The sequence below is a fragment of the Astatotilapia calliptera genome, chromosome 18 (assembly GCF_964374335.1).
Source record: "Astatotilapia calliptera chromosome 18, fAstCal68.1, whole genome shotgun sequence".
Lineage (NCBI taxonomy): Eukaryota > Metazoa > Chordata > Actinopteri > Cichliformes > Cichlidae > Astatotilapia > Astatotilapia calliptera.
This window is the reverse complement of record NC_137439.1, coordinates 13,417,216-13,433,582: the sequence shown is the minus strand read 5'-3', so window position 1 is coordinate 13,433,582 and position 16,367 is coordinate 13,417,216. Positions and strand designations below refer to the sequence as shown.

Sequence of the window (16,367 nt, the reverse complement as noted above, 5' to 3'; positions counted from 1 at the left end):
TACGTTCACCATCAGCAAACGGTTGTGCTGACTTATGAAAGTTTTACTGACTACAAGGTTATTTATTGTTATTTATTGTTGTCATAATTAATATACAAATAAAACAGTTAGAAAACAGTGTTTTCTTTGTGTAATGTTTTATTTATTTATTTATTTTTTTACTGAGATTTTAGGGTCCTTCTTTATCTAAAATTCATTCTTTGTCTTTTCCCTTTTTTGCTTAAACTGGTGTTGTCAGCGTTTAATCTCGTCAAAATGACGTTAACGGCATAACTGCGAGGGGCTGCCCCACGCACAGAGCGATCTGTGCTTACTCGCTAACTGATATTTGCTGCGTTAATGCAACATCATTTTAACGAGATTAACGCTGACACTAGTTTAAACCTGTAAAGCCTAAACAATGAAATAAGTATCAGAATTTTTTTATTTTTTATTTTTTAAAGCGATAGTGTTTATTGAACCTCACGACAAATAAATAGACACTTTGTGAACAAATTAAGCACATAAAAGATCTGAAGTCACCCAAACTCTCAATGTGAGCGCCAAAGAAATGTTTATGTCATGATTGGGCTAAAATAAACCAATCAGAGAGACAACAAAACCTTAAAGTGGCCAAAACAACCATCTGGTTCATTTTTTTTTTTTTTTTTTTTTTTTTAAATGAAGGAATGCAAAGACCACAGGAGACGGCTAAAGTGGATGATGACAGAATTGTTTCACTGTTAACAAAAGCAGCCTTCCAACACCTAACTTCTTTAGGAGGTATTAGTATTACCGTTAAGGTCTACAATCAAAAGATGACTTCACAGATGTAAATACAGAGTGCTTACAACAAGGTGCAAGCCACCGGTTACACTGGAGAACAGGAAATTTGATTTAAGGTGAAATTTATTTATGTAACACATTTCCAGACAGACGATGCTGCACAAAGTGTTTAACAATATAAAAATGCCATTAAAAAGAAACGATGTAAAACAATAACAATATAAAGCAATGATAGGACAATAAAAGAATTAAAACTATAACTAAGACTATTAAATAAGACAAATGCTTGTGTGTTAAAAGCCAGGGCATAAAAATGTGTTGTTAGTAGTGATTTAAATGGATCAACTATTTGTGCAGATCTATTTTATATTAATATAATATTTAGGGGAAGACTATTCCAAAGTCTGGGACCTGCCACAGAGAAGGCTCTATCACCACGAGATTTGAGATGAGTCCATGGGATGGATAGCATTAAGTTTGAGCTAGACCTCATGGTTTTTCCTGGAGCATAAACAGAGAGGGGCTCAGACAAGTTTCAGCGATGGTGGAGGCGGTATTATGGTATGGGCATGCATGACTGCTGGTGTTTATATTGATGATGGGTCGATGACTTCAGCCCAACACAGCATGATTTTCAGTTATCAAATGCAAAGCTGAAGGCAGAGACAAAACCTAATTTGTCATAGTCCAGATAATTATGGACATACAGTGGGGCAAAAAAGTATTTAGTCAGCCACCGATTGTGCAAGTTCCCCCACTTAAAATGATGACAGAGGTCAGTAATTTGCACCAGAGGTACACGTCAACTGTGAGAGACAGAATGTGGGGAAAAAATTCAGATGGTAGGATTTGTAAAGAATTTATTCGTAAATTAGGGTGGAAAATAAGTATTTGGTCACCTTAAACAAGGAAAATCTCTGGCTCTCACAGACCTGTAACGTCTTCTGTAAGAAGCTTTTCTGTCCCCCACTCGTTACCTGTATGAATGGCACCTGTTTGAACCCATCATTTGTATAAAAGACACCTGTCCACAGCCTCAAACAGTCAGACTCCAAACTCCGCCATGGCCAAGACCAAAGAGCTTTCGAAGGACACCAGGAAAAGTATTGTAGACCTGCACCAGACTGGGAAGAGTGAATCTACAATAGGCAAGCAGCTTGGTGTGAAAAAATCAACTGTGGGAGCAATCATCAGAAAATGGAAGACATACAAGACCACTGATAATTTAGTATTTATTTATTTATTGTCATTGTCAAGAACAATGAAATTGCGTTTGGGGCTTCCATACAACCCAAAAAAAAGAAGAAAATAATAAATACCCCTTAAAACCCAAGTGTACATATTTAACCCAGTGTGACTCCAATGCAATAAGACAATCCTTAGCAATAATGTTCGTAGAAATTCAGACAAAGACCTGAGAAACATGACAAAATACAACAATGCAACCCATTCAATATTATTGTACTGTGAGATATGATATCAGATATGATAGTTATCTATTTAAGAAAGAGGGGGGGGGCAGGAGGGGGAAGAGAATAAAGATATGATGCACCAATGCAGACCAGTTCATTGCAATTAAGAAGTTGGATATGGTTATTGTCCGTGAGAGGGGGGCAGAGAGTTCAGGAGCCTCACAGCCTGTGGATACAGGCTGTTGGCCAGTCTGGATGTTCTGGCCTGTATAGACCTGTACCTTCTCCCTGAGGGCAGCAGATGGAAAAGGTGGCGCGCAGGGTGATGTTGGTCCCGCAGGATACTGTGCACCCTCCTCAGACAGCGAGTGGGGAAGATATTACTGATCTCTGGCAGACTTGTTCCAATAATTCTGCCAGCTTCCTTCACCACCCGCTGGAGTGCTTGCTGATCGGCCTTGGTGCAGCTGGGGAACCACACTAGAAATCCATGATAATCTCCCTCGATCTGGGGCTCCACGCAAGATCTCATCCCATGGGGTCAAAATGATCATGAGAACGGTGAGCAAAGATCCCAGAACCACACGGGGGGACCTGGTGAAAGACCTGCAGAGAGCTGGGACCAAAGTAACAAAGGTCACCATCAGTAACACACTACAACGGCAGGGAATCAAATCCCACAGTGCCAGACGTGTTCCGCTGCTGAAGCCAGTGCATGTCCAGGCCCGTCTGAAGTTTGCCAGAGAGCACATGGATGATACAGCAGAGGATTGGGAGAATGTCATGTGGTCAGATGAAGCCAAAGTAGAACTTTTTGGTATAAACTCAACTCGTCGTGTTTGGAGGAAGAAGAATACTGAGTTGCATCCCAAGAACACCATACTTACTGTGAAGCATGGGGGTGGAAACATCATGCTATGGGGCTGTTTTTCTGCCAAGGGGACAGGACGACTGATCCGTGTTAAGGACAGAATGAATGGGGCCATGTATCGTGAGATTTTGAGCCAAAACCTCCTTCCATCAGTGAGAACTTTGAAGATGAAACGAGGCTGGGTCTTCCAACATGACAATGATCCAAAACACACCGCCCGGGCAACAAAGGAGTGGCTCCGTAAGAAGCATTTGAAAGTCCTGGAGTGGCCTAGCCAGTCTCCAGACCTCAACCCCATAGAAAATCTGTGGCGGGAGTTGAAAGTCCGTGTTGCTCGGCGACAGCCCCAAAACATCACTGCTCTCGAGAAGATCTGCATGGAGGAATGGGCCAAAATACCAGCTACTGTGTGTGCAAACCTGGTAAAGACCTATAGTAAACGTTTGACCTCTGTTATTGCCAACAAAGGTTATGTTAAGAAGTATTGAGTTGTATTTTTGTTATTGACCAAATACTTATTTTCCACCCTGATTTACGAATAAATTCTTTACAAATCCTACCATGTGGATTCATGGATTTTTTTTTTTTTTTTTCACATTCTGTCTCTCACAGTTGAAGTGTACCTCTGGTGCAAATTACTGACCTCTGTCATCATTTTAGGTGGGGGAACTTGCACAATCGGTGGCTGACTAAATACTTTTTTGCCCCACTGTAATTTTTAAGTTTCTCAAAAAGAAAAGACATTTTATTTTAAAAAAAAAGGTATTCACTTTAAGCGATTTAACTCCTGTAATGTTGAATGCATCATGGTGTTGTGCTAGCGTGATAAAATGAATAATAATCTACACACAGGTAAGCTTTGGTTGAAGTGTCACTTTTATTTGCTTGAAACGAGTCTGGACAGATGCTTTACAGCTCTTTCTTACATCAACAGACAGATTAAAATACATTAAAATTCCTCTACACTCATAGGTGCAAATGGATACATTTCTCTACAGAAAAATACTACAGATTATACAACAATGCCTTCTATGCTGTACATGTGGAATGTGTCGGCTGAATGTGGAACTCATCGATGGAGCATTTAAGGTGCGCAGGGATTTAGAGCATACGTACGGAGTTTCCATGCACACTATTTGGTTTACAAGGCTGCTTGTGCAAAAGTCACTGCGTTTTAAGACACTGAGCAGATGATGTTCACTGGGTGACGGATGAGTGCTCACAGAGGCAATAAGGTCAATGAGATTACAGGCACTGCAAAGACGAGTATATACATTCCCAGATCTGGTTTTCCCACTGCTCCATTTCATTCAAGAAACAACAACTTACAAATTGTTTCCTGGGACACTTACTGGGGAAAAAACATGTAATTTGATACCAATTACAGGTAAAACAGAGACTCTCTTCCAGACTATTTTGACTTTGAGCAAAACAAAGGAAAAGATAAGAAATAACATTTGCAAAGTCTCTGATTGAAATAAAACTGATTAAAATAATTATTGCTCTACTTTGCTGGTGATTTCTTTTGCATTAAAATGTCTGAGGTGCACAAAAAAAACAAACCCCAAAACCTTTGTTAATGTAACTTGTGAAAAACTAACCCTAAAGTCTAAAAACTGCCTCTGTTTGATATGTAATCTGTTTATTTTTCCCAGAAATGTTCAATAAACTTAAAAAAATAATAATCAGACATTAAAATAAAGCCCTAAAACTTTTATTTTGTGCTGAGGGTTTGCATAATTTATAGTTACACGTCCCAAATATGAATTTTAAAGTCATTTGAAATGTAAAAAGGCAAAAAATAAATACCACCTAATGCCTCAAACCTGAAACTATACACCGAATATTGTGAAGCTTTCTCATGTGACCTGAGGCGGGAACAGATGATTGGAGAGTGAAGGCTTTTAAAGCAACAGGAAGTTAAGACCAATTTTTAAAATAATAACCAGGTATAATAATAACCAAGTAAACAAATGAATTCATTTCTGTGTAAAAAAACAAACAAAAAACAAACAAACAAACAAAAACAACCCCAAAACAAGCAAACAGCTGAATTACAGTACATGAAATTAGTAAAAATCTAAATAAATTCATTGACACAGGAATGATTTTTCAAAGAGGAATGGCTTCCACATGTTGCCTCTCTGCTTCTTGTTCTCTCAAACGTGACATAAAAGTAGGATTTTTATTTATTTATTTTTTCCCTTTCTGATGGGCGACAGCGGCGGCGTAGCTTATGATGACGACTGACCCTCTCAAACTCCGCTGTGTAGTGCACAAGCAGAGACGACAGGCAAGATGAAAGCTTGATGATGAAACCCTCACTGCTGGATGTCAGCGCCGCTCACGGCGTGCTGCCAGAGCTGAGGCCGTCCTTCTCTGCCGATATTGACTTCACCAGCTCCTCCACCCAGCGGACCTCGGAGGCCACCTGCTCGGCCAGGACCTCGTAGCGGTTCTCCAGGCGCCCAAACTTGCGCTTGAGGATGTTGGCCGACTGCATAGTGACCCGCGCGTCCTCCTGGCACTTCTTGCGCTGCGTCTGCGTGCGCTGCAGCTCTTGGCGGATGTGGTTCAGGTTGCCAGAGATGCTCTGGTTCTCTTCCTTGTACCACCCCTCCTTCTCCTCATATATCGATAGCAGCGCTGCCACGTCCTCGCGGCAAGAGCGCTGGTTGCGCTCCAACTCCTTCAGGCCTTCCTCAGCCGCCGCAATCTCCTCGAGCACCTGGGAGAAGCGCTCAAAGTTGGCGTAGGTGTTGTTCGGAGGCATGCTGGAGTGGGACTTGATGGTATACTCCTTGAGACGAGTAGTCTTCAGGCGCCGGCGCTCAGTCTTGTGATCTCTGTCCTCCTGGCGTACGTTCCGCCTCTTAATGACCTGAAGAGGTAAAAAGGTACAGGTCTGAAAAACGAGCAAGAATTTGATGACAAGAACCAAAAGATGGGAGTAAAAAGAGTCATATTTTCAGTTGGCCTGTTTATCAGATGTGAAATTTCACATGAAGTTCTTCAATTTTTTTCCCACTTCACTGAATGTTTAATCTATAAAGATGTAAACAAAGACTTAAACTGCAAACCTTAATCCAGGGGTGCTCAAGACTGTCATCAATGGTCATTCTTTTCCTGCAAAAGAAAATCCATTAGTGTTGGTTAAATGCTGAAGACCAGGGCACTGTGAGTGCCAGCATCTGCATGAAGTATACAAATATTCTATGCAAATTGTACATTCATATAGATATATTTATCTATATATATATAGAGAGAGAGATTCACCATGTGCGTGTTTGTTGATTTAGTGTGCTGCATTTTTTCAGTTTCTGCATGTTCTACAATCATTACACTACGTATTTAAGAATTTTTTATCTTCCCGCTGCAGCTGAGCGACCGCTGATTGATTGATCAAGGTAAATAAGCAAAAGTTAAAATTCTGCAAGTCTAGAAAAAAGCTCATCACAGCAGACGACAACAATGTGCTATAGCTAATACATTTCTGGAATTGTGACATCAACAAGCATTGGATAAAAATCATAAAGATATTCTTACTTAGGATCCTTTACTAGCAAACGGCGTATGAAGTCCTTCGCCAGCTCGCTGGTGTTGCTGAAATACTCCTCATCGAAGTCGTAGTTGACAGCTGAGATGTTGGTCAGCGTCTCTTGTTTGGTCTCGCCCAGAAACGGCGAGGCACCGCTCAACCTGTAACCAGTCAGAAACTTTACTTTAGAGCCCGTTTTGAAGAATCAGGTGGTTTCTGTTTTTTTACAAACTATAAGCTTCACTCACAGAATATACGTGATGACACCAATGCTCCTGCAGAGACGAGAGGATAAATAAAGATCAGTAAAAACTGTTAGGTTAAACCACAGCTTCAGAAAGTGGGGGGGGGAAACAAAAAAAAAACAAAAACAAAAAAAAAAAGCAGGTTGGTATCTTACCACATGTCTGCCTCCAGTCCAAGTGGCTCATAGTTGACTATTTCTGGTGCTGTAAAACACAGGAATGAGCCCTTTAATTCAAAGCAGATGTAATCTGAAGCCACGATCACCCTCTCACAGGGTCTGACTCACTGCATGGAAACAATCTGGCACAAGGCTGGAAGTGAATATTTAGGAGGCCACGAGCTCTCACCAACAAACTCTGGTGTTCCAAAGATGTTCTTGAACTCGTTTCCTGCTTTGATCTGATGAGCGATCCCAAAATCTATTAGCTTGATCCTGGGGTTGGGGACATTCTTGTCCAGCAGCATGATATTCTCAGGCTGAAAGATAAAAAAAAAATGGAGAAAAAAACAAAACAACTATATCACTGAAAGGAGGAGGAGGGCGAGTCGATGACATTAGACACTGACAAAGCAGCATTTTCTACTTGAGCTTTTGAACCATGACACTTGCATTTTATCACCACTGTCAGCAGCTTGCATACAAGTCCATAAAAATAAGCTTTGCTCCTGTACATGCCATCATCCACCAACTAAAATAATACAGAAATAATCCTATTATACGATTTTTATTCTATCCTCGTGAAGTTAAATGTTGCAGTACAGTTTAAAGGCTTTGGTCACCGTATCTTTATTGATAAAGATTAGTAGTCTTTTCCTTTATTAGAAGCTTATGTCTAACTTTTAGCTATCAAAAATGAGATTAGTACATTAACCCCATTGAGAGTAGTCCTCCCTGAAAATATGATTTCATTAATGTTAAGATATTTAGCCCAAAATATATTTTACCATGTTTTTAGCCCAAAAGAATCAGGGCAGCCGTGTTTGTCTGCTCTCACCAACATGTCATCTACCACCGCTGTATAAGAGCCCCTCAAGTTTCCCCTCAGTGCTGACCTTGAGGTCGAAGTGAGCGATGCGTTTGGAGTGGAGATACTGAACGCCATCCAAGATCTGCTTGAGAAACTGCGTGGCCTCCTCCTCAGTCAGAGATTCTTTCTCTGCCAGGAAGTCGAACAGCTCTCCTCCAGACACCAGCTCCAGGATCAGGATCACATCCGTCTTGTTTTCAAAGATGTCATGCAGGGTGATGATGTTGCTGTGCTGGATCTCGCGCAGGATGTTGACCTCGCGCTCGATCTCTTCGCGGCTCACCCCCCGCCGGCTGGACGACAGCCGCCGCTTCTTGATAAACTTGGCTGCGTACTCGATGCCTGTGCTCTTCTCCTTGCACTTACGGACGATGGCAAACTGTCCGCTGCAGAGAGGAAAGATCAGAGAGATGTCAACGCAATGTTCTCCTACCTCATGTTGTGATGGGGGAAAAAAAAAAAGATGTTTCTTAAGCAGAAGGCACTGCATGTCTGTCTATCATCATAGATATTTAACAGCAAAGACCTCTAAATGCTGTTAGCTAATAACCTCAGTTGTATCTAGTGTTACACAGAGCAGACAGCTGATTATCAGCTGTGTAAAAACTATAACTTCAATCTCAGCCAAACCGATTTACTCAGGAACAAATAAAATACTAAAAAAAAGCCAAACAATAACATATTTAAGTTGTCTAAGTGACTTATATATATTTAACCTGAGTAGCGAAAGACAGCGGTGGGTTTGAAAACGATTTGCCGGGAGTCCGGTGTTCTCACGGCTCTAGTGAGCCTTGAACTCCGGCTAGCTATCGAGCTGGTGAGACGTCCGTTACCCACGTCGGAGCACAAAACGTCGGAGCGCTTTTGAAAATATGTGATGTCTTGATAAACTGAGCAGATATTTTCGCCTGAAAATATGTTAAACGTTTATTTTGTGACCCAGAAAGAATAATAAGAGTAATATTAACACCAACTAGCTGCCACCATTGTTGACAACTGAGCAGTAGTGATGTGCGGATCGATCCTGAAATATCGATTCCTCCGATACCAATCATTTATGTTCTAGAATCGATTCTCACATTAAAATATCGATATTTTAGTAATTTAGAGTAAATTTATAGTTTATCATTAACAGGAACACAGTGGAAAGAAACTATAACATTCAGATCGTCTACATTCAAAGGAACTACTTCCTCTTCCGCCTTTCATAGTCATGTGCGAAATACGGCTGTATAAATGTCTCGCAGCCCCTTGGTGTGCGCACTCACAACAATGGCTGAGCGTAATTGTGCGGACGCATTTTACCTCCACAAACAGCTGAGACGTGGTTTGTGATACATGTGGCAAAAAAGTGCTCCAAGAGTGAGGTGTTGTGGCCATACTTGCCAACCTTGAGACCTCAGATTTAGAGAGACATTCAAAAGGGCTGTTGGGGGGGGGTGATAAATACAGTTTACAGTGTTTATTTATCGGATAAAATACGTTAAATGTCACCGTTATTATTGACCCGTGTTCTGACAAACCATCCTACTTTGGCAAAACGTCCTACCGTAGGTAGTTTATGCACATTTCTGCAGTCACAGAGTAATTCCAGCACAAATTTAAGTAGGTATGACGGTTTGCCACTTAATGTTGCCCATCAGAGTATGCTTGTAGCTTATATTCTTAAAGCCAGGGTGGTTTGCCACTTCATTTTACCCGTTAAAGTATGCTTATAGGTAACATTCACAAAGGTAGCATGGTTTGGCACTTAATTTCACCCGTCAGAGTATGTTTCTAGCTCTTATTAACAAAGGTAGGATGATTTGCCACTTAATTTTAGCCGTTAAAGTATGCTTCTGGCTCATATTCACAAAGGTAGGACAATTTTCCACTAAATTTAGCTGTTAAATTATGGTTGTAGGTCACATTCACAAAGGTAGGATGGTTCGCCACTTAATTTCGTGTTGCGCGCATGCGCAGAAACAACGGGTAGGATGGTTTGTCGGGTAGGATGGATTCCCAGAACACCGGCCCGGAAACAGCGGGGGTGTCCAAATTCAGAGGCTGCTTCCACCTGAGGACCCGGCCTTCGCGGTCTAAAGAAAGCCGGGTAGTATGGCACGAGCTCCCTCGGTGGAGTGAAACTCTGCCGTCTGCTCCTTGCTATCTAGAATATAACCGGGCTCTGGCGTAAACTCTCGACCGTCTCACACTTTCTTTAATTAGTTTTCTGCTTGATGTTTATTCAGCTGTGTGAAAACCCCGGAGGAACCCTCCCGAGGGATTAATAAAGGTAAATTTTATTTAATCTAATAACTTTAATCTCAGTCAAACCGATTTACTCACGAACAAATAAAACACTGAAAAAGCCAAAAAATAACATTTTTAAGTTATCAAAGTGACTTGTATATCATGTTTAACCCGAGTAGTGAAAGACCGCGGGGGTTTGAAAACGATGTGTCGGTCGGCTCAGATATTTGAAGTTTACACAGCTACATTCTCACCTGAAAATATGTTAAAAGAGAAATAAGAGTGATATTAAAACTAAGTAGCTGCCGCCATTGTTGAAAACTGGAATTGGCTGCTTCCACGATATCTGCGATATGGTTTTTCAATTTTGTTGTCCGGGTGGAAATTCGGGAGAATGGTGGCTCTTAAATCCTACTACTTATTCCTGCGTCTTTTGGGATCTTACAAAGCTTCAAACGACGCGTCGACTATTAAATTAGTTAGCGACGATTTTAATAGTCGACGTAATCGTGACTAGTCGACTAATCGTGGCAGCCCTAGTCCTATGGCAAACAAAGCACACCCTTTCTGCTTCCATAGGAATTAAGAGGGTCATCAAATGTACTTGATCAACCAATCAACAGTAAGTGTGAGGACCTCTATAAAAGCAGACGTTTTGGGAGTTTGCTGATCTTTAGGATTAAGTCATCCCAGAAGTTTAGATCCTAGCAAATTCACCCTAACATCAGACCATTCAACGCTCAAGTAAACTGCAAAACACACGCAAGAACTACATCTCAGACTCTAGAGAGCTCAGTTAACATGTTAAATGTTAAAGTTTGTTAAATTTTTGGGAAAAAAACCAAAAACATGGCAGCAAAACTTAGGTTTGCAAAATTGCATCTGAACAAACCACAGGACTTCAGAAACAATCTGCTTTGGACATTAGAGCTGGGCGATATGAGATTTTTTCATATCGCGATATGTTTTTTTCATTTCAGGCGATAACGATATCTATCACGATATAAGCCAAATAAGTATATTTGTAAGATTTAAATGTGCCGTTGCTCACAAGTAAAATGTGAAATAATCAGCAGCTTGTTTTTATTTAAATATTTATTTCCCATAATAAGTTCGACAGGGTAGATGTACTTAAAGAACATGAGACTTTTTCAGATAGATAAAGGCAAATATTGCAAACTACACAAAAGGCAGCCGCTAAAGCGTTTAAGTTTCAAAATAGAACAAACGAAACAGACTAAATTGTCAATTCCACTTAGAAACAAAATATTAATTCTAAAAATAAATCTTAGTTTGTTTTACAGAAGAACAGACAAAACTGACTAACTTTTGTCAATATCAAATAAACTGAGAACTAAAAGGAAATTCTCAATCTCTCCTTGTTGTATAGCTGAGCTTTTCAAACAGTTTTAACAGTTACTTTAGTCTGACAAAAGCCGAATGACGAATTAGCGCTTCCAGTCAGAGACTGAGGCTACGTCCACACGTACACGGGTATTTTTGAAAACGGAGATTTTCCGTTTTCGTTTTAAAAAATAATCCCGTCCACACATAAAGGCAGAAATGAAGGAAAACGCTGCTATGAACACGCCAAAGCAGCAGGTGGCGCTAGATTCCTAACCGTGCAGAAATGTTGGCCAATCAGAAGTCTAGAAGCCTCGGTGGGAAAAAGTAAACAAAGCTGGGGCATAGAAGCAGAACAGAGTCGTATGTGTGGAGGGACAGTAACTGTGTGTATATGTAAGCATTTAAACACTGCAGAGAGTAGAATTAACAGTATTGTAGAAATTCATTTCACCGAAACAATAACGTGGCGCACAGTGTGACGCATGCACCAGTTTATTGTATTTCCAGACTTGCTTTCGGCACAATTTACAGTGCACGCTACTCTGTTTTTTGTCAGACTTGAAATAGCCGAAATACCTTCACACTACGGAACTTCTATGGCTCTTCCGTTCGACAATCTCTCCGGCATTGGAACCATCATCTGTTTTCTCTTCGGTCACGCTCGGTTGATTTTTCTAGTCGGCACACTCATTTCCTCCATTACGCGCTGGCTCCATTACCCGCTGGCTGCTTCCCAAACAAACACACGTGCGGCTTGGCACTTGTGCTGTACGTAACAAGTCACGCGACGTGACGCTGCGGCTGTGATTGGTTCGGCTCTGCGCTACTTAATTTGGATTGGCTGACCTTTTTTTTTTTTTTTTTTTTTTTTTAAGAGGACAAGAGCGGCGAGGTCTATCGCGATAGCTTAATTTCTCTATCGAGTAAAAGTTATATCGCGATACATATCGTTATCGTTCTATCGCCCAGCTCTATTGGACATACAAGACCAAAGTGGAGATATCTGGCCATAATGCACACCAACATATAGCAAAATCAAACACAACACATCAACTGTCAGACACTGTGGTGGAGGGGTGATGATCCAGCCTTGTAATGCAGCCACAGGACACGGGCACCTTGCAGTCACTGACTTAACCACAAACTCTTCTGTATACCAACGTATTCTAGAGTCAAATGTGAGGCCATCTGTCCAACAGCTAAAGCTTGGCTGAAACTGGGTCATGGAGCAGGACATGGCCCCAAGCACAGCAACAAATCTCCAACAGAATGACTGGAAAAAAAAATGAAGGTGTTGCCACAGTAAATTAAAACTGACATCTCAACCAGACTGAAATGCTGTGAAAAGACCTCAAGACAGCTGTGATAAATGAATGTCCAATGTCTCAATAAACTAAAGCAACATAGTGAAGAAGCATGAGCCAAAATTCACCAACAAACCGCACATGATTATGATCAAAACTAGCACCACTGATTAACAATTGTTTCATGATCATTGATGTGCATATTATCATGGCCACTGATCAATGGCCTGCAATCACAGCATTGTAACATGGTGAAAGATGTACCCTGAGCTTCTTCCTCAATTCCAAGATGGTCTTTCCATTTTCACATAAATGTTCCCTGTCCAGGATGTGTACATCCTCATCATTGAAAGAGTCACTGGCCACTGGCCTACAAGTGTAAATACTGCTTAAGCCTGATCCAACTGTGCTGTGCTAGCCTTCTTAGACTGTGAAATTTCCATCAGTAATGGGGCACAGTTAAAAGTCGACGTGTACCGTAAACCAACGCACACGGATCAGCATTTAAGGTTTTGACTCTCATCATCCACTAGAGCACAAATGTGTCATCAGGACACTACAACACAGAGAGAACACCGTCCTAACAAAGGTACTCTTGGGCATTGATCAATGATCATGAAACTGACCTCACAGCCCATTGTTAATCAGTGGTACTGCAATCTGCAGTCAGCAGAGACTGAACTGAAGAAGTTACTTGGATGAGTGACAAAAAGTTTCTGCCACTGAAAGTGCTCCATCCAGAATTAAATTAAATGTCTGTTATCCAAACAGAAGTTAAAATCTCTGACTGAAGCTCAAGAAAGCAAAACAGTGCGTTGTCAGCACAACAAAACAATCATTAACACAACTAAAAACAAGAAAATTCTGTTTTATTCCACATAGAATAAAACAGACATTTGTAAATAAAACAGTGTGGTTTAGATCCATTTAGTATCTGCACACACACACACACACACACACACACACACACACACACACACACACACACACACACACACACACACACACACACACCATCCCCTCTCTTACACTACAGCAGAGGTGCAAGGGCACATTGAGAGGCAGTGACGTCACACTTTTGCTGCATTACTGCAGAAAAAAAAAAAGGTAAGCCAGAAAGTTGTGTTTCATCTCCAAAAATGTGATGACTCATTCACAAACTATCCAGCACAGCAGAAAAGAATTAAAGATGACATTTAATACAGTGCTGCTCACACATATTAAATATCTAGCCCTGTTCAGATCAGTCCCAACCTGGCATTAAAATCCATCTCAAGCAGCATTTCACATTTAGATCTGTTTTTAATTATGGAAAGCATTGATAAGCTGAAAACTCATCGCTTACACAACTTAAAAAATGTGTCTTACAAATGCAAAAAAAGTGTTCTTACACTTTCAGATGAACTGAAGCACACAGCACAACGGCTGGATAGGACAGCAATGAAGAAGAAAGCAGGGTTTTCACATATAATGCTTTCAATTAAACGTTTTAAAACAGGCCCACAAAGCTTACCTCCCCAGCTCCTCTCCCATCTCGTAGTACAACTCAACATCCTCTTGCCTGAAGCCAGCCATGGTGTGCTGACTCTTACGATGATGATGATGGGAGTAACGCCTTCAGATTTCCTGCAGCCAAAAAATAAAAAAATAACTTAAACGTGGATATGTGACACAGAGGCCACAGACACCACAGAGTACAGAGTATGGAGGAAGTGATAAGACAGTGTTAGCACTTTAGGGCTTCTTCATCCTTATTTGGAGTCAACGCTGCTTTGGAGACTTTTTAGCTGATGTCAGACCTCTGCATACCAGTCCTACTACATCATGTCCTTCCCAGGATCAGCTCTCCGACTCAATTAAAGGGACTACACAACCAACTATGTTACCTTTCACTGGCTAGATAACAAACTACGAGCCAAATGAATCAATGTTTAACTGACAATACACAGATAATGACTTTAAAAAGATGCTAAATTGCGACGTTTATATTGCACTTTTCCATCATAAAAGAAAAACGGCACAAAGGAAGACCTATTTAAAGCAAACACAAAGGTAAACTCGTGAAACGGGATCGTCGTGTTAACTTATTACAATCTGAACACTGATTAAAGAATTTAAGGAAAGAAATAAAGGGAATCCCGACGACGGAAACCAGCTAGCTTAGCTGTGAAGCTAACATTAGCGTCCCGTAGAAACACAGCGCTTAATAAAGACAAAGAAAAGGATTCATAGTAACTCAAATACTGACAACAACGCATATATTTAGTCACACAAAAGTGAAGGGATTTCTACTACAGATACTTACAGTACGGCTGGCTACGAGTGCTGCATTCCTCTGCCAAGTAGTTGTGTGTGAACTCGCCGACTGAGAAAACATCAGGCTAACTGCGGCGGAACACATAGCTTCCGGTGTCCTTCAAAAGTAAAAGCATTAACCTTCGGCGCCAATCAATGCAGTCTCCAAACCACTCACTTCAAAGTCTCCCTCTGATGTACTCATTTATAATCTTGTCCGTCCTGGTCACGCCCAATTGACGTGTTAACATCTTCAAGTCCACCACCTCCAGCGCCTGTGTTTTTGTCAGCATATTATTAAATATTTTCAAAATATTAATCATAAGTGTGTTAATAGACCGACAACTTAATGCTACTGATGTTATCATTTTCACTGTCAGACCTGGAATCACATTCATGCACACTGTACTTGCAAGTAGATGTGTGTGTGTGTGTGTGTGTGTGTGTGTGTGTGTGTGTGTGTGTGTGTGTGTGTGTGTGTGTGTGTGTGTGTGTGTGTGTGTGTGTGTGTGTGTGTGTGTGTGTAAATGCCTGTGTTACTGTGTAGATACTAACGTTATTGTGTGTCACACACATTCCCTGAGAAGGTGCCCTTAAACTTATGTCTATTTTTATCTCTTCTCCTATGCTAAAACAATCTGAATGTAAATCTACATGTGCCAACAGAGAATGCCAAACTATGTTTCATTTTTCTTGTAACAGTGACTACAAAGATCTATTTTATTCTATTCTATTACCAAAAGGATTTATCCCTCTGGGGCTAAAAAGAAAAGAGAGAAGCGTGAAGTAATGTTTCCATAAATACTTATCAGTAATATAAGATCAACAGAATCATCAAACAAACCTTCAATTCAATCAAGATGTGGTCAGCTTGGGTGATGTCAAATTCTATTTAAGGCCCCACAAAACCATAGCTAGGCTCTCGTTTGGCTTCACAGTTCTTTTTCTTTAGCAATCTTTTTTTTGTTTACAATATCAACCAGCCATAAAAACTAATAAGAATCATTTCACACTATGTGGCAGCACTGTATTAAGTTTAAGTTAAGATCTTATCAGGCAAATAGAAATATTTAGCCTTGATTTTGTAAGAAAACCTTTATTGTGAAAGTTGAAGTAGTTTAAGTTCCGCTGTCGTTGCGCATCTTGACGCAGGTAAACACCGGACAGAAGGGAGGACATATGGAATGACATCATGTTGAGTGAATCAGCCTGCTGCAGTACGTCAGTGAGCAACAAGACCGAGCATGCAGCAGCGAAGATTAAAGAGAGGCCAGAGCAGGGAAGAGGCGCACTATTAGACAGTGAACGTATAACAACGGGTTTTGCTAA

The 16,367-nt window shown here is 40.8% G+C and overlaps 1 protein-coding gene across 1 annotated transcript; it reads right to left on the bottom strand.

Annotated features, from left to right (window-relative positions):
• Positions 1–3,906: 3,906 nt before the first annotated feature.
• Positions 3,907–15,187, bottom strand: dapk3 (death-associated protein kinase 3). Its single transcript, XM_026150464.2, has 9 exons — positions 15,049–15,187; positions 14,257–14,369; positions 7,886–8,246; positions 7,180–7,309; positions 6,987–7,035; positions 6,835–6,861; positions 6,595–6,747; positions 6,129–6,174; positions 3,907–5,929 (listed from the first exon to the last, which is right to left on the bottom strand). Exons 2-9 carry the CDS (start codon positions 14,316–14,318, stop codon positions 5,393–5,395), a joined length of 1,365 nt encoding a protein of 454 aa, XP_026006249.1. The 5' UTR covers positions 14,319–14,369; positions 15,049–15,187; the 3' UTR covers positions 3,907–5,392.
• Positions 15,188–16,367: the final 1,180 nt, after the last annotated feature.